We start from the raw sequence: 19,496 nt of genomic DNA, 5'->3' as shown, positions 1-19,496 counted from the left end.
ATGAATGGGCGGGCCATGTTTTGGCCCACGGGCTGTAATTTGTTGATCCAAGTAAGTGTAGGCAGGGTTTTCTTATGTTGTCTAATTAGAATATTTCCAAGGGATAGTACTTAAAGAATGTAAATGAACATGTTTTCTTGTTTTCTTGTTTCTATTCTTGTCATCTCTCACTGTTTTCTATATCAGTAAGGCCCTATTTCTTGCTTTATATTTTTTGAAACTACATTTCTGCCATGTACAAGCTTAATCATTTTAATCTCCAGGTAAGTTGTTTCCTTTGCATTCATAAATTCCTGCTTTGATTAAACAGAATAATGCTGTGAAAGCACTTTGTACATATTTTAGAAAGTTATCTTAATGTTACTATTAATTTCAGCCCCACTGTTCTTGAAGAACTATAGATATCTCTTTTTTTTTTTTTTTATATTTTTATTTATTTCTAGGAGAGAGAGAGAGAGACAGCGTGAGCAGGGGAGGTCAGAGAGAGAGGGAGATACAGACTCTGAAACAGGCTCCAGGCTTTGTGCTGGCAGTCAGCACAGAGCCCGACACGGGGCTCGAACCCACGAACCGCAAGATCATGACCTAAGCGAAAGTCGGACGCTTAACCGACTAAGCCACCCAGGCGCCCCCATAGATATCTCATTTTAAATGACAGTTTAAATTTACAAATACCTGGCCAACAGATGAAAAGATACTCAACGTCCTTCATCATGAGAGAAATGCAAATCAAACCACAATTCAAACTGGTGCAGCCACTCTGGAAGACAGTATAGAGGTTTCTCAAAAAGTTAAAAATAGAACTACCATATGATGTAGTAATCACACTATTGGATATTTACCCGAGGAATATGAAAACACTAGAAAACACTAATTCAAAAGGATATATGCACCCCTGTGTTTGTAACAGCATTATTTACAGTAACCAAATTATGAAAGCATCCCAACTGATGAATGGATAAAGAAGTACACACACACATATACACACAATGGAATATTGCTCGGCCATAAAAAGGAATGAAATCTTGCCATTTACAGCATAGATAGATCTAGAGAGTATAACATGTATGGATCTAGGGAATATAATGTTAAGTGAAATAAGTCAGAAAAAGACAATACCATATGATTTCACTTATATGTAGAATTTAAGAAACAAAACAAATGAACAAAGGGGGAGAAAAAGAGACAAACCAAAAACAAAGACGCTTAACCGTAGAAGACAGATGGTTACCAGAGGGAAGGTGGGTGTGGGAATGGGTGAAATAGGTGAAGGGGATTAAGAGTACACTTACCTTGATGAGCACTGTGTGATATATACAGTTGTTGAATCACTATATTGTAACCTTAAACTAGTTGGACATTATCTCAACTATACTGGAATTAAAATTAAAAAAAGAAAAAGACCAAAGACATGCAGGATTAAGTGAGAGGTTTAATGTGATTTGTGCTTCTGTTGGAGATCATAGAGGAAATGGTAATAGTAAACTAACTGCAGAACTAACTGCAGGGAATTTTTCAGTTCCCTCTCACTGCTGAGAGAAACCAGTCCTCAGGTCCAGGAAACCAAAATGAATCCAAAACAAATAAATAGCAAATAAATCCTCATCTAGAGCTATTGAACTGAACCCACAGAACATCTAAGAAGAGGACACCAAGCAGGCAGAGAGAAGGGAAAGATCACCAAAACAGGAATACCAATGATGAATGACATTTCAGTATCAACAAAGTGAGGAGGCAGTGGAATCATATCTTCAGTAGGCTAAGAGAAAATAATCATCAACCTAGGTTATACACACAACAAAAGTATTTTTCGAAAATAAGGCAATTAAAAGTGTTTTCAGAAAAACAAAAATATATATAATAAATGCCAATATGAAACTTGAGAAACATGTTGGAAATACAGTTTGAGATTTGGGCCAAATAAAAATTTTGCATTAAGTACTGGAAGATTGTAATTCTGTTGAGTATGCAGTAATTTTCCTGGATACTCTATCCTTCTAACAAAATTTTCTTTGTAGATAGCGTAAGTAGTGGTGTCAGCGTGTTATGTCCTGCTGTTTGGGAAGCATGCTATCAAAATTGTTCCTGCCAGTGAGAAAACAGACCTCATTTCACATTTCGATCTGTCACAAACAAAATAAAATAATAGACCACTTATTAGGACCCTTGTAGTAAAGTGTGGTGATATAAAATAATATATATCCCTCAAAGAATATATTAGGAAGAAAGGATTGGAATAATAAAAAATAATCCGAAAGGAGAAAAAAGGGAACCCAGAACAGATGGAACAAACAGAAAGCAAATGATAAGATGGTAAATAAATTCAAATATATCAGTAATCACATTACTTATCAATTGATTTAATATTCCAATTAAAGGAAAAATATTACCAGAATTTTGATAAAGCTTTATGCTGCTTTTAAGGGAGATATCTAACATACAAGAATTCAAAAAAGTTGAAAGTAAAAGGATAGAATAAATGCACCATGCAAAACTGCCTTTTAAAAAAATCACGTGTGACAGTTCATTATGACCAAGTGGAGTTTATTGCAAGAATACGAAACTGGCTTGAAAATTGAAAATCAATCAGTATAATTCACCATCTTAAGAGAATTAAAAAGAAAAAATATATTGCATTCCAGGAGGGGAATCAAAGCAGAAATGGCTGTTGCGAGCCTGGTCCAAAGCATGCAGTGATGGAAGGTCCTAGAGACAGTACCTGGTGGGACAGACAGACAGAAGATTCCTCTAGACCAGAGAGGCAAGGAAGACTGTAGGGGCATGTGATCCTTAAGCCCACCCCTCCCTTCTCCTGTGGAAATTCGTGCACAAAATTTGAATGTTTGCCTCTGGGTGATTTCAAACCCAAGTGTAGAACTTCTAGAACAAGTGAACTGTGAAAACAGGGCAAAAAACATTCCAAAATTGATAATATGTTTTTTGATTCCAAGAAAAAAAAAGAAAAATATAAATTCATTATATACAGAAAAGCACTTTATAAAATATATGATTTTTAAATTTTTATGACTTTTAAAAGAAGAATTCTTAGCAAATTAGAAATATAAGGGAAGTTCCTTATCTAGTGTCTAAAAAATCCAACAGCAAAAATTACAGGAAAATATTGAAAATTTTTACTATGATCAAGACAAAGTAAGAATGCCATCACCACTTCTACTCAGTGTCATACTAGAGGTCCTAAAAAGTGTGAAAAGACTAGAAAAAGAAACAATAAAAGGCATAAAGATTGAAAAGAAAGAAAACTGTCATTACTCACAGATGACTTGATTGTATACTTAGAAAATCTGAAGGAATCTAAATAACCTTTGAAATTAATACATGAATTTAGTTTGGTCACTGGTATAAGATTATTATACAAAAATTAGCATATACAGGGGCGCCTAGGTGGCTCAGTCAGTTAAGCGTCCAACTTCGGCTCAGGTCATGATCTCACGGTTCATGGGTTCAAGCCCCGTGTAGGGCTCTGTGCTGACAGCTCAGAGCTTGGAGCCTGTTTCAGATTCTGTGTCTTCCTCTCTCTCTGCCCCTCTCCCGCTCATGCTCTGTCTCTCTCTGTCTCAAAAACAAATAAACTGTAAAAAAAAAATTTAATTAGCATATACAGACCAAAAGTAAATAATTAAAAAATGAAATTTTAAGTGGTGTTACTTTGGTACTAGGCATACAAGACCTGTACATGGAACAGTCAGAACAACAGTGAGGACTATTAAGGATGTAAATAAATAGATATTTCATGTCCTTGGATTAGAATACTCAACACTCTAAGACTAATTTTTCAGGGCTCCTGGGGTAGCTCAGTCAGCTAAGCATCTAACTTGGGCTTAGGTCATGATCTCACAGCTCATGAGTTCGAGGCCCGCTCGTGCTCTCTACTGTCAGCATGCAGCCTACTTTGGGTACTGTCTCCCTCTCTCTCTGCCCCTCCCCAACTCATACTTTCTCCCTGTCTCAAAAAATAAATAAATAAAAACATTAAAAAATTTTTTAACTTTAAAATTGTAATTTTTCCAGAAGTTGGTCTATAGATTCAGTGCAGTCCCAATCAAAATTCTAGCAAAATGTTTATGGAGATTAAAAAGATGATTCTAAGCATTATATAAAAATTCAGAAGTTCAGAAATAGTCAAGATAGTCTTATAGAATAATACTGTAGGATATCTAGACTTTTTATAAAGCTTCAGTAATTAAAATAGTATGGAATTGGTACAAGGATAGTCAAACCATTGGGACAAAATAGAGAATATAAAACAGCTCAACATATATGAACACTTGACTTAAGTAAAGATAGCACTTTAAGAGCAATCAATAAAAGATGTTTTTTCAGTAAACTGTACTGGATCTCCATATGAAAAAAAATGTAATCTTGACTCCTCTTATAATCATACACAAAAATCAATTCCCATTGGCCTATGGATCTACATGTAAAAGGTTAAAATAATAAAGCTTCTAGAAGATAAAAGAATATCTTCACAACATTGAAGTAAGAAAAGATTTCTTAGGACAGAAAAAGCACTATCCATAAAGTAAAAGACTGATAAATTAAGACCCCCTGTAGATACCAGAAGAATATCAGAAAACGTCCTTAAAAGAATAAAAAGGCAATAAAAAAAATGGCAGGGGACTTAAACAGGAACTTCACAAAAGATATCCTGGTGGCCAGTAAATATCTGAAAAGATATTTAACCTATTAGTCTTTAGATGAATACAAATTAAAGTCCCAATGAGACTACTTTATACTTGCAAAAATGGCTAAAACTTAAAAAATTAACAATACAAAGTGCTAATAAAAATGTCAAGCAAATGGAACTCTCATTTACTGTTTGTGGGATTGTAAATTGGTTAAACAACTTTGGAAAGCTGTCTGGCAGCATCTAGCAAACATCTATTGAACATATGTATAACCTGTTATCTGCCCAGAATTTCCAATAGAAATGTATATGTGCTCCCAAAAGACACCTACAGGAATGTTAATGGCAACATTTTTCTCACATAGTCAAAAACTAGAAACTACTCAAAATCAACAATAGAAAAAGAGATAAATAGTGTAATCATATCGTGGGATACTATACAGCAATAAAAATAAACTGCAGCTATATGCAGTAGCATGGATGGATTTCACAAACATAATGTTGAATAAAAGAACCCAGACACAAAAGAATAAATCCTATTTGTTCTTTTTATCTAAAATTGAGAAACAGGCAAAACTCATCCAGTTTGTTAGCAGTCAAGGATAGTGATAAATTTTGAGGAGAGAGAAATAGTTACTGGTAAGAGACACAGGGGATCTTCTTGGATTATGGTAATGGTCAATGTATTGACCCAGGTAGTAATGATATGGAATTTTTGTGTTAATTCATTTATGTTTCAAGCATTTGTATATGTGTTATTCTTTGATTTAAAGGTTTCCACAGTAGCTCCTGAAGCCTACCTAGTCTATCTCTTGAGCCCAGGGTTGATGGCTCTGGGTATTGGTAACGGTGGATATCAGGGTAAATAGATGTATCTTTCATTGCTAAATGAGACTGATACTGAGAGTAGTTTCTGCTGGTCTTCAGTCTCAACAGTTTTTGCCCCATCACCAGTGGCTATCCAGCTGTCACTCAAGCTCATGCCTGGGAGCAGGAAAGTCTTTGATCCTGCATGTAGCAGAGCATGGTCTGTGGTGCTCATGTTCCCTGGGAGAAAGGAGAAGGGAGTAAAGGGATGTGCTGGTTCTTTCCCAGGTACTGAGGCAATACCCAAAGCCATTAAGTATCACTCCTTTGTCTAATATACAAATTCATTGTATCTAGAAGCCAGTGGGAGGAGAATAGATATTAAAATGGTATTACAGATAGTGGGCCATACAGAAGACATGAATAGACATTTTTCCAAAGAATACATACAGATGCCTAACAGACACATAAAAAGGTGCTCAGTATCACTCATTAGTGATATTGGGAAAAGGCAAATCAAAACTACAATGAGATATCACCTTACACCTGTCAGAATAGGTAAAATAAAAAGCACAAGAAAAACAGGTGTGGGCAATGGTGTGGAGAAAGGGGAACCCCCTTGCACTATTGGTATGAACACCAACTGGTGCCTCCACTCTGGAAGATAGTATGGAGTGTCCTCAGAGTTAAAAATAGAACTACCCTATGATCCAGTAATTACCCAAGAATTCAAAAATACTCATTCAAAAGGATACATGCACCTCAGTGTTTATAACAGCATTATCTACAATAGCCAAATCATGGAAACCGCTCAAGTATCCATCCACTGATGAATGGATAAAGTGGAATGGAATATTACTCAGCCATAAAAAGGAATGAAATCTTGCCATTTGCAATGACACAGATGGAGCTAAAAAGTATTATGCTAAGCAAAATAAATCAGAGAAAGACAAATACCATATGGTCTCATTCATATGTGGAATTTAAGAAACAAAACAAATGAGCAAAGGGTAAAATAGAGGCAAACCAAGAAACAGACTCTTTACTTTAGTGAACAAACTGATGGTTACCAGAAGGGAGGTGGGTGGGAGGATGGGTGAAATATGTCATGGGGATTAAGGAATGCACTTTTTTTTTTTTTAATTTTTTTTTTATTTATTTCTAGGAGAGAGAGAGAGAGACAGCGTGAGCAGGGGAGGGTCAGAGAGAGAGGGAGTCACAGACTCTGAAACAGGCTCCAGGCTCTGAGCTGGCAGTCAGCACAGAGCCCGACGCGGGGCTCGAACCCACGAACCGCGAGATCATGACCTAAGCGAAAGTCGGACGCTTAACCGACTAAGCCACCCAGGCGCCCCAAGGAGTGCACTTTTGATGAGTATCGAGTATTATATGGAAGTGTTGAATCACTATATTGTACTCCTGAAACTAATATTATACTGTATGTGAACTAACTGGAATTTAAATTAAAAAAAAAAATAGTGGCACCCAGATGGCTCAGTCAGTAAGTGGCCGACTCTTGATTTCAGCTCAGGTGATCTCGTGGTGAGTTTGTGAGTTCAAGCCCCACATCGGACTCTGAGCTCAGAGGGCTGAGCCTGCTTTGGATTCTCTGTTTCCCTTTGCCCCTTCCCTGCTCATGTGTGCATGCCCTCCCTCTCTCTCTGTCTCTCAAAAATAAATATTTTTTTAAAATTTAATAAAACAAATTTTTAAAAAAAGAAATAGAGGGCTATAATGATTGAATTGCTTCTCTTCTTTGTGGTATTAGAAAAAGTACAGCCTATAACTTCCTAGGGCGCCGAGGTGCTAGGCTTTCAGAATGCTTCCAAGGTACCTCTGGTTAACTATGAAAAGTTAGTTTGGCATTCACTAACATAGAGAAGGCTATGACTTTACATGTCAATAAACTGGATTTTCTCCCCCTCCCCTCATCACTGGCTTACATCAAGATAAAGGATTAGAAATTCTAGATATGGATAGTTGTAATGGTTGCACAATATCATGAATGTGCTTAATGACACTGATTTGTATAATTAAAAATTGTTAACATTAAATTTTACGTTAGGTATATTTTAACCACAAAAAGATCAAACATGGGGCACCTGGATGGCTGTCTAAAGTTAGGTGTCCAACTTCAGCTCAGGTCATGATCTCACAGTTCATGAATTGGAGCCCCATATCTGCACTTGTTAGTGTGGAGCCTGCTTGGAATTTTCTCTCTTCTCCTCCCCCACTTGTATGCCCACTGTCTCGCTCTCTCTCAAAATAGATAAATAAACTTAAAAAAAAAAAAAAAGATCAAACATACACATACACAAATATATAGGATTAGAGTTTGGGAGCTTATTAATGTGAAGTCTCTTTAATGTAATGTTTCTAAATAAACTAAAGGAAATGACTCTGAAACCTGCCTATCTTCTTGTGCTTCCTATTCTAAAAAACAAAGTATTCTGTTTTGTATTTCCCCAGCATCATATCCTGTAACTTTATGAGCTAATCTTTTTTATTAAATTATCAACATGTAGTGTTAATAAAATATTTAAACTTATTTTGACCTTTGAACATACTGTTCTCATGACCAAAATCATTTGGTTTTGATTTTTAGTTCTTTCACCATCTCAGACAGGCTAATGTTACTGTGCTCTATTCTCAGCTATTACTGCAACAGACCAATGAATTGACAATTTGACTTGTAATCCTCATAAAGTTGCTGTTAATCCAGTAATCTTACAATTTATATTTCAAGTTGACAAGAAGTAGTGTGTAAGACAAAGGAAATCATTAGTTTAGCAGAGACCTTTTTAGTAATTCTACATAGCATTTTTCTTTTTTTAACTTTCTCTAGGTATTGTGAGAGAGAGAGCAGAGAATGGGCAGAGAGAGAGAGAGGGAGACAGAGAATCCAAAGCAGGCTCTGTGCTGTCAGTGCAGAGCCCAACTCAGGGCTCGAACTCACAAACAATGAGATAATGACCTGAGCTGAAATCAAGAGTTACAGACACTTAACTGACTGAGCCACCCAAAGTGCCCCAACACAGCATTTTTCTTTTCTTTTTTTAAATTTATTTTATCTCTGAGAGACAGCACCCGAACAGGGTAGGGGAAGAGAGAAAAGAGATAGAGGTGCTGTGCTGAGAGGGTAGGGCTCCAACTCATGAACCGTGAGGTCATGACCTGAGCCAAAGTCAGTGCTTTCCCGAATGAACCTCCCAGGTGCCCCAGCATTTTTATTTTCTAGGCTTAGGTTATTCCACAGGAGTCTGCAGTATCACTGAAGGGGACTTATTTCAAAAAAGACTACAGATTAGTGGATGAGTTAGCTATTTTCACTATCTAGGCCTTTTCTTCTTAACCCCTAAAGAACTGAGTTAAAACTAAGTTCCATATTTAAAATACATGTTCTGGGGCACTTGAGTGGCTCAGTCGCTTAAGCATCCGATTCTTGATTTTGACTCAGGTCACAATGTCATTGTCTCGGGAGATTGAGCCCCCCATGGACCCTGTGCTAACAGCTGGAACCTGTTTGAGATTCTCCCTCTTTCTCTGCCCCTCCCCCACTCGTGCTCTCTCTGTCTCTCTCAAAGTAAATAAAACTTTAAAAATAAATTTTAATTAAAATAAAATAAATGTCTTACCCCTCAACCAGTATGTTTCTGAGTCTTAGAAAATTACTATGGTATTATGATATTCATGTTCTTCTATTCTCTCTCTCCCTCTCTCCCCATTTCTTTCTCCTTCTCTCTCCCACTCCCACTCTCCACCCCATTCATACTCTTTCTCCATTCCACGTCCCTGAAGTTATCCTGGCCTTTTAGTTGTACCTCAAGCTGTACAAGACAGTAGTTTACCAAGAGTCGCCCGCTGCTATCGACACAATCGCCTGCCTGTTGTATGTTGGAAGAATTCAAGAAGCAGTACCCTGCTTCTCCGATCTGGAGGATTCCATGGGAAGGGAGTGGTTGGTCTTTTCAAATCTCAGAACTCCCCTCAGGCAGGTAAGCATCTCTGTACAGCACAGTTGTGATCCTTTCACTTTAGAGAATTCCTAAAAATAAAGGAAGAAATATCTGGGAGTCTCAATTATGCCCTTATATCGGGCCTTCCTTCACACACAGACTTTTCCACTGTGCAATATAAAACATGTACTACTTGACAATGTGGGTTTCCACCTTGAATTTGACATCTTGCTTAATATGTCTGTCTATATTTGGATTTTAATAGAAATTATCATAATAGTCTTATTTCTAAGCTGTTTTCATTTCAGCAAACCAAACTATCCACAGATGGAAACTAGAGTATACTAATCTTTCTCTTTACTTCTGGGAAGCATCCATATATATTTAACAGCTTTAGAGGCAAGTAGGGATTCTCTGTCCCATGTAATATGAGATATGTTATCTCATTCCTACAAGTCACATGTACACACACAAACAAATCCACAAATGACCAAAATGCTGCCTTAAAAGAAACTCTCAAGCAAAGAATATTTTAGGAAGCTAGAAGGAGGCAAACTTAAGAAAGCAGATAGTACTCCTGTCTATTTTTCTGAAGATATTTTTAAGTACTATGTCTGAGGTCTTGAAGTTAGTCAGAAGCTGTATTTTGCAGACCTTTCCCATAACTTCTAGCTTATAGTAAATATTCAGTAAAATTAAACAATAGACCACCAAGATACCAGATCCAGTTTAGGGATGGCTGTGTTCTTAACTCCTTAGAAATGAGGGGAGTCAAATTCTGTGGTTCAGCAGGTAGAACCATGTGCTTTTGATATCTCTTCTTTCTTCTCATCCATTTCCCTCCTGAAAGTTAAAAGTTGGCCAGTGTATCTTTGATCATTCAGCTGAGGGCAGCACACACACACATCATCATCATCATCATCATCATTATCATCATCTTGCCTGTCTTGGAGTCTCAACACTCCTATAATTAAAGGCAATTTATTTTTAAATATTTTGACACTGAGAAATCCTCCCAAGCCACATAGTGGCTAGAATAGAACACAGCATATGTAAGTTAAAGTAAGGGAGTCATTTCAGGAGCATTGATGAATATATCACTGATCATTGATTAATATATTAATTTTTCATTGGAAAAAATTGAAACTTTTATTTCATTGGTTTCTGATTTTTAATCTAATATAAATTTGCTATATTTCATATTTTTGAGCTCACACATTTGCTCACATTTTAATGTCTTTGAAATTGGAATGCATCTTTAAATTGATGTGATCAGAGAGAATTGTCATAGTTTAAATGGAAAAGTTTTTATTTTCTTTAAGTTTATTTTTGAGAGACAGAGAGCACAAGCAGGGGAGGGGCAGAGAGAGAGGGAGACACGGAATCCAAAGCAGGCTCCAGGCTCTTGAGTTGTCAGCACAGAGACCCACACAGGGCTCAAACTCATGAACCATGAAGTCATTACCTGAACTGAAGTCAGACATTTAACCAACTGAGCCACCCAGGCACCCTTAAATGGAAGAGTTTTTAACTCTTAGTACATAAATAATGGTGTACCTTATAACTGATGACAACCTAGAGTTCATAAAATATAATAATGTCATCTTAAAGTTTATAAAATATAATTATGCTAATTTTTTTATTCAGGATGTCAGAAAATTTGTTAATATCTCTTGTCCTTCTAATGAGTCCCTCGTGATGCCTCTTTAAAGTGCCTGGGCCAATTTCAGTGATTCTTTGCTCCATACAAACCAGCTTAGACTCCCTCCAACCCAGAATTGTTCTCACATTTGTTTCCCTCTGTGCATACACAGAGGCATTCCCTCTCTGCCCCTCTCTTAGAACCAGGGAATCTGGCGGTAGCTGTTGCTACCTTCTCCTCATCTTCTTCCACTCTTCCTGCAACAGACTCCTACAAGTTCATGTGCCCTGTTAGGTCTGTGTGGCAGAATTAGAAGAAAACTACTGATACGGGTGCCATTCTGGGATGCCTAGGGAACCCATTCCATCCTCTGCTTCCAAACAGTAGTATGGACAGGATAACTACACCAGTTCTTGGAAGGACAGTCCTATGCTGGTTGTCCAGACCTGGGCTCTTTCTGGGAGGATGAGGAGACAAACAAGAAGTAGGTGTGGTGAAACCAATATCATAGGAGGATGGCCATTTAACAGTTTACAGCTGTAAATGGAGCTGGTTTCTGTATTTGGGTGTGGTAATTTGAAGATACACAGAAAGAATAAGATAGTTAAGTAGGTAGATCTCTTAACATAGAGACAGTTTGTTTTATTCACTACCTTTTTCTTTTATAGCTCCTACCTCCTCTTTAGAATCTTCCAGTAGCATAGAACAAGAAAAATACTTGCAGGCCTTACTGAATGCAGTTTCTGTCCAACAGAAACTCAGTGGCAATAACACCCTTACTGTCAGACCAGCACTTGCTCTGTCTCCAGGTAAGATTTGATAATACTTTTCTTCTTGACAACTACGAAAGGTCAGATTCATTCCTTGGCTTAGTCTCTTTAGTTATTTATACTGTTCCTTCATTATAACCCCTCAGAGTTTTACCCTGTGGGACTAGCCCCTTTTACCTAAAAATCAACATACCACTGTTAATGTCTAGTAACAGTAACCAAATGTGGAGATTCAATTATTTTCTTTTTAAAAGAATAATAGGAGTGGGGAACATAAACAAAGTCATTTCTTTTTTCTTACAATCTATTTTACATAGACTTTAAGTATTATTACAAAGTTGAATGTATAAGTTGAACACCTGATTATTAAATGCTTAGGTAGTAAATCATCATGTATAAGTTTAAAATTCCTGAAATTTCTGCAACCTTTTATGATTTGTAGTACAGTTTGTTTTTATTAGATTTGGATGAAGCCATTAAGACTTGTACTAATATTCTGTTTCAGTTATCATGTGATGGAACCCCAAAGGGTTCATGTAGAGGTAACCCTAATGTGTTAGACACAGGAGCATGTGACTTGAAAAGTTGGTCTCCTTGGCTTAATCAGCTATTTGACTTAGCTCAACATAAGCAGAAAGTGGCTTTTCTTGTAAAGTAACACCATGCATGCCTTGCTTCATTTATCATTAAATTCTCTGATTGCACTTGCCAAACCTAACTCTCTATAATCTTGCAAATGTGTGTATCTCTGAGGAAATAGTAACAGTGCCTTGTTATCTCTATTAAAGCTTTGGGTACTTAAAAAATACAATGTTTGGCAGCAATTAGACATGCTACACATGAAGATAACTTTTTGTCATTTGAGTAATGTTAACCTGAACGACATGGTTTTTGTTCTTCTTTTTGGCTGACTTTCAGGGACTGAAAGGAGGACTTCAAGAATGTCCACTGTGCTTAAGCAGGTAGTGCCAGGACATTTGGATGTAAACCCATCCAATAGCTTTGCTCGAGGAGGTTAGTAAGATTGATTTTATAACTGAGCACTGATACAACCTTAAAATCAGAAAACTTTACTCTAGACAGTGATACTCTAAATCGACTAATTATGGTTCAAATTGTTCTTAATTATCCTTTTCTAAATAAATGATCTAATTTGTTACTGATGTTGTGACAGAAGAGTTTAGCCTCATGGGACAAGAGGTATAATAATTGCTGAAATCTTAGCTATTGATGATTTTGGAAGCAGTGGGAGGTGAGGGGAGGATGTCTAAATGGTCAGCCCTGTGAGTACTCCACAATGCTTCAGGTTTGCAGGGCAGAAAGGCTGATCACAGAAGCATAAGCAGCTAGAAAGAAGTAATTCCAGACCCAAAGAGTTGTGCTTCCCCAATCCCTGTAATTTTTATTCCTGTTCTCTGAAATGCTAATTTAGGGAACAGAAGAGAATGATATCCAGGTTACTCTTTTTTTCCTTTTGAGCTTTAGCTGCTGGCATAAGGAAATAAAGAAAGGCCTGTACTTGCTCTGGTAGCCCCAAAGGTGGTCCACTTTTGTATCTGGAGATTGTGAGATGCTTTTACTTTTTGGAGGTAATTCCAGAGCAAGTATCTTGATTGTAAAACCTCCTATTTCACAATGGATTTATAGAATCTTGGGCTTTTTCTCTCACATCCATGCAATGCTTAATCCCCTTGAAAATGTTGAAAATGTACCAAGTGAATGACCCAAGTTCTGCTTGAACATCATCAGTAATAGGAAACTCATTTCTTCCTAAAGTAGTCCCTTGCATTTGCAAACAACTCTAGATTTGTTAGAAAATTCTTTCTCATGTTGATCTAAAAATCTGCCTGTATGTAACTTTACATTATTGATCCTAGTTCTGCCCTCTACAGTCAGAAAATTCTAAATCTTAATCTCCCACACACCAGCCCTTTGTATTTAAAAACTGATCTTATCTTTTCACTCTGAGAGCTTCATTCCACTTACCAACTACTTACCAACTTAGTCACTCCGTGAACTCTCCACAGATTTGAACTCATGCAGCCTAAGATTACATCAGATATGAGGATGGCCCCATCAATAGGTTGACCCACACTGAGATTAATATCACTTAAAATCTCTTCCAATGTGCTGTTGTTCTTAACAATGTACAGTACTAGCCTTGAGGGTTGGCTTTTGAACCTAAATGTACTTTGAACTATAGCTACAAAATTCCATCTTGTTTTATATGAACTATTATTTTAGACTTTGGATCCTGATTCTGTCTGCCTCTGGTATTAGAAATTTTTCCAAGCCTCTTGTCATGCATCAGTTTGATCTCTTATGTCATATAATTTGTTTAAGAATACTGAACAGCCAGAGGTAAGGGCAAAAGTCTTCATCAAAATATTATAGGAGCTTCCCTGAAGAAAGAGATTGATCTATTAATATATACCAGTTCAAAGTCCTACTAAAAAACCTCACCTGACCCATATTTCTAAATCTCTGCCTGTCTTTTAAATTCAGTATTTTCCAGTCTTTCCAAGTGTTAACTATATCACAAAAGATTATATGATTAGTTTACCATGACTCATTATAGGAATTAGTGATTTTTCAGAAGTAATCATAAATTATCCACTAGCATCCATTCTAGAATTAGTTCAGAATCAACATAAAGGAAGACTTTTTTTTTTTTTTTTACAAAATTCACTTTTTCCCCTTTTGAAAAACTGGATTACTCTGCCTGTCTCCTGGCAGTCATATTGGTTCTTTAGGTACTTTTTTCGTACCTCATCAGAATGTTCTGTAATTACAGGATTTCGTAATAGCTTTCAACCTTCTTCGCTCATCTTGTGAATTAGTGTTTGGGGCCTAAAGGTCATTGTATCCGTTTCCAGGGCTACTGTAACAAAGTGCCACCAACTGGTTGTCTTCAACAACATTTGTCTCATGGTTCTCTGGAAGCTAGAAGTTCAAAATCAAAATGTTGTCAGGGTTGGTTCCTTCTAAGGGCAATGAGACAGAATCTGTTCCATGATTCTGTTTTTGGTAGCTAGCTAGCCATCTTTTGCATTCCTTAGCTTGTAGAAGCATCACCCAGGTATCAGCCTTCATCTTTTCATGATGTTCTCCCTCTGTGTCTGTCTCCAGATTTTCCCTTTATATAAGGACACCGATCATATAGAATTAAGGTTCCATCCCCCTCCAGTATGACTTCATCTTAATGAATTACATCTGCAATAACCCTATTTCCAAATGAGGCAACATTCTGAGGCGTTGGGGATTAGGACCTCAACATATGAATTGGGATGGAGGCATACAGTCTAACCCATAACAGTCATTTATAGCTTTCTTAGGAATTTTTAAATACCATTGTTTTAAAGTTTAAGATATGGGACTCGTTCTTCTGATTTCTTTCTTGGTGAATTTGAGCTAGAAGATAGGCAGGAATTCCTGCCTGATATTTCTGTTACCAAGAGCTCCTATCAGAATTTGTCCCAATGCTGTAGTTCCACTTATTGCTTTGCTTACCATGTGAAAGTTTATATGGTCAGCAGCGCAGGTCAATAGTTTCTCCATGCTCTGCTCTTGAGTTTTGCCTTTGTCAACTTCATCAAGAACACATAATTTATTCCTCCATTTGGCCAGATGACTTGTAATATAAATTTCAGATACAAAATGGTCTCATCTATGTTAGTACCTAAGGCTCATGGACATTCACCAATTTATTTCACCTACATTATCTTCTCTTTTTAAATACTGGCCTCAGACTCAGCCTTTTTTATACAAGGGGATCCCCACTTGTGGTTACATTCTAGTCATGAGCTCATTCTTTGCTATTCTCAAAAGTACCTAAAAAGCTATATTTACCTCTTAGGGTCAAAATCTCCTATTTAATTTGTTTCTCACCTATTCTATACATAATGAGGTTATAATTATTTTTTTGGACACCCTTCCCAAATATTTTCTTCTGAAAATTATTGTGAACTTAGTGTGTTTCCTCATGACAGTTTTTTGCTCCTAACCAAATACTCATCATTCTGATATCTTAAACTAGGATCCAGAAATGTAAATCTTATTCTTTTTTTCCATCTCTTAATTCTTCAATCCCAAAGCCTCCCAGATCTTCCAAGGTCCCAGTGGTTAACTGGAAGATGAGATACTCTGTTTCCCAGTGCCTTCAGCTTCTTCTCTGATCCCTAGAGCTGCTTCCTTTGTCTCTTCCAACAGTGTCATTCTTCCTCACATTGAATAGTAAGAATGGACTGGGCAAGCAATTTGGGTAGTTTTAAAAGTTTCCCTCTTAACATGACCATGCCAGACAGACACATACTCATATGGGCCAGGGCTAAACTATGTGTGGATGCTTGCACACCCTGCAAATAGTTCATTTCCTTTTTCCCACCCTCAAGGAGAGTCTCTTCATTTTTCCAGATAGCAAGGCACCACTTCTTCAGAAGCTCCTTATCCATTCTGCATGGGAAGAGCCCATCCTCCTAACTATCTCCTTTTTCTATGTATCTATACTGTCTTTTCATTCCTTTCATCATCATAGAGTCTTAGGTCTTGGTCTTTTCTTTAGGCTATTTTCACTGTGTGCCTTTCTCACCCTGCTGTTGAGCCAGAGTTTAAATGACTTCCACCTTCTCCTTTACCCTTTTCTCAGTCAGGGTGATCACTTTACATTCTGTGTGCATGTAGATGAGTTCCTAAGGCAGGGGAAGCAAACTTTTTCACACAAGAACCAATTAAGGAAAAGTGAGGATGTTAAAAACACACACACACATTCTTTTCATTTTAAATTAAAATCACTTTTGAGCCCCATGGGGAAAATGCATATACTTACAACTTGGATAAATTATTTTGTTGACTAGAAAAATGTCATGCGGAAATCAACACTACTACCTCTTAAATACAAAAGTATAGCAGCTCAGTATATTTGAGAAGTTGCCACATGGAGGCAGCCTTTTAATTTTTCATCCTTTACATTTCCATGGCCCTTCAGTTTCTCCACATGTGATATTTTGTAATAATCTCTAGGATATATATTTCAAGAGGCTCTGAGAAATGAAGTGACCTGGCCAAGATCACTTAGCAAATAACAGCATAACTGGTGCTGGGATTGGTTCAGCCCATTTCAATACAGCATTCACTGAATAGAGCTTGTACCTGATGCACATGGATGAATTCAGTACCCGTCCCCACATCCCACCCAACCATCTTTCCTCCCCTCCTTGGCCTGAATAGAGTAGAGGGAACCAATACCAGTGCTTAGGAAACATTCCTTTGAACACCAGTGCATTTCCACGGGTGAGGTGAGCAGCACCAATTTTTCCCTGAGGCGATCCCCTCAGCCAGCCCCTGCTAGATGGCCCCAGAGCCACTCAGTTCCTTACATGACAAAACACATTCAAATTCAGACTACAGCACTACCACTTAATGTGTGATATTAAGCGATTTGAGAAACCTCTTAATGCTCAGGTCCTCATCTGTAAAGTGCAGATAATAAATAGTGTCTAGCTTTAGAGTATGAGGAATAAATGAAATATCTGTAAAGCACTTAGCTTAGTAACTGGCTCATAATAGGATCTCAGTAAATGTTAGTTCTGATTATTGTTGTTTTAAGCTATACTTGCCTGCTACTCCACTGAAATAGAAAAAAAGTCTACATTTGCATTTAAATTGCCTTAAGCCTGGTTGTTCTTCACAGGCCTAGGGCAAAGAGATAGAAGGCAAATGCTCTAAGTCTATAAACTTATTTGATCATGATTCATAGTTAAAAATACATTTTATATTATATTACAGTATATAAGTATTATATCAGGTAATACTGTCACGAGGCAAAATGTATATATACTAAAACAAAAGTTTCATGAAACAGTATCTATACCACATGCAGTGCAAATAGTATTTTCAAATTCTAATCTCACTTTTTAATAAATACTGACTTGTCCTAGTAAATTGATTACTAAAACCACTAAGTGGGGACGTTATGGCTTGGAAAAAAAACGTGACTCCAGGCCAGTGGTACATGGTCAGGACAAGTATTTGACACACAGGAATCACTCAGGAAGCTAAATAGACCTAACCACCAAAGCACTAGCATAATGCCCCATGGGATTACAGTTCTCAAAGCCCTCTGCTGGCCCCATATCCATACAGGCCATTTTTCCATTGCTGATTTTCTGCTATGTGATAAACACTTGGCAGCTTTTCATTAATGAGCCTCTATAATTGTAATTTTATTATTAATCAGAGCAAATAATCAGGGCAAACAATCAGAGTTGAAGATATGGTAAAGGGACCACAGCAGCTCATGATGTATCAATTTTCAAAAAGAAAATACTCAACAAATGTGTTTAGTACTTATATATTATTAGGCTTTCAGCATGGATACAGGAATAAATATTAGGGCCCTACCCTTTGGAGCACAAAATCTAGTAGAATAAAATGCACTAATAATCACAATGCAATGTGATCACAGTTCAAGTAGAGCTCTCTACTACTCTGGGGACAGTGAGGAATGCACTTCCAAGGAATTCACATTGTTCCTAGGGGATAAGTAGTCTGTCAGATAAAGAAGTGTGAGAAGTAGTTCCAGGCAGAGAGATTAACATACAAAAGTGGTATATGTTCAGAGAACAGTATCTCAGAATCCAGAACCAACCACTCGAACTTCACTATAAGCATTTAGTGTCCCATATTCCAGTAAGGAAGCTCAAAACCTTAGCAAAAAGGAGAGCAGGCAGCCAGCACACAGGAGGCCTTGTGCCTTTACCACATTGTCCCATGGCCTTTGTTCTGTCTTGGCAGTAGAATTCCCTGTGTGCAGTCAGCCAGCGCCTCCACAACCCTTGGCTTTCTGAATGCCTTTGGCCACTAAAGCCAATAATGCCTTTCATTTTCTACTTACAAAGGAGTGAGATAGAAAATGAAAAACCACTGCTAATGACTTTTCTGTTACCAAATTATGTCATATGCAGCTTTGCAATATACAGCTTAATAACACTGCTGTTAAAGTTTTCAATCCTGAATAAATACAGAATCGTTTTTCCTTAATTGACTTGAGCAGTTCCTTTGCTCAGGAAATCATGTAACTGTAACCTACTGCTCACCGCTTTTGTACCAGGCAAAGTTTGCCTTACTCATGGAGCACTTTTTTTCTGTTGGGGAAAAAACAATATTACTCAAATTACAAAAGTGTTATCTCTAATACTGCCTATCATTTTGATGCAAGTAGGGATTTTAGGAGAAGTCATTACTTCAACCATCACAAGCTGTATTTTTTAGTGGCATTGGGTATTGTCACAAGATCATGAATTTTTGTTGCTCATAACTAACAAAAATAAATGTAATTTCAAAATGACAAGGAAAAAAGAAGTAGTGTGGCAATGCTTGATGCTTTACTGCAAAATATGCCCTTAGTTATTCCAAATGGTTACTAGAGCTTCATTCCTGATATGATGACCTTGCTCAAAGAACAAACGTGTTGTACAACACATAGCATTTGCCAAACAATCAGCCTCCTTAAATACTAGGGCCAATGCATTCCTAACATTTACCCCCTTCTAAATGCCTTAATTTTATTATATAAATTTGTTTCTTGCCAAATGACAATCTTCAAAAGCTTATTCCATTTGGTATAATTTGTTAGTGGCGCTCTGCTGTGCTATCCATTTCATTGTGCTTATAATACT

The 19,496-nt window shown here is 37.1% G+C and overlaps 1 protein-coding gene across 2 annotated transcripts in view; it reads left to right on the top strand.

Annotated features, from left to right (window-relative positions):
* The window catches only part of SBF2 (SET binding factor 2), a 521,490-nt gene that overhangs the window by 463,470 nt on the left and 38,524 nt on the right, over positions 1 to 19,496 (top strand). The window contains exons 27-29 of one of the 2 annotated variants that reach the window (XM_039244607.1): positions 9,251 to 9,447; positions 11,719 to 11,859; positions 12,739 to 12,834. In XM_039244607.1, coding sequence (XP_039100538.1) covers positions 9,251 to 9,447; positions 11,719 to 11,859; positions 12,739 to 12,834 — 434 coding nt within the window. The remainder of the gene's footprint in view (positions 1 to 9,250; positions 9,448 to 11,718; positions 11,860 to 12,738; positions 12,835 to 19,496) is intronic. The other variant, XM_039244608.1, reaches the window with a different exon arrangement.

Source organism: Hyaena hyaena, unplaced genomic scaffold (assembly GCF_003009895.1).
Source record: "Hyaena hyaena isolate Hyena2069 unplaced genomic scaffold, ASM300989v1 scaffold_245, whole genome shotgun sequence".
In the NCBI taxonomy this organism is placed as follows: domain Eukaryota; kingdom Metazoa; phylum Chordata; class Mammalia; order Carnivora; family Hyaenidae; genus Hyaena; species Hyaena hyaena.
The sequence above is the reverse complement of the archived record's forward strand: the minus strand, read 5'-3'. Positions and strand labels throughout refer to the sequence as shown.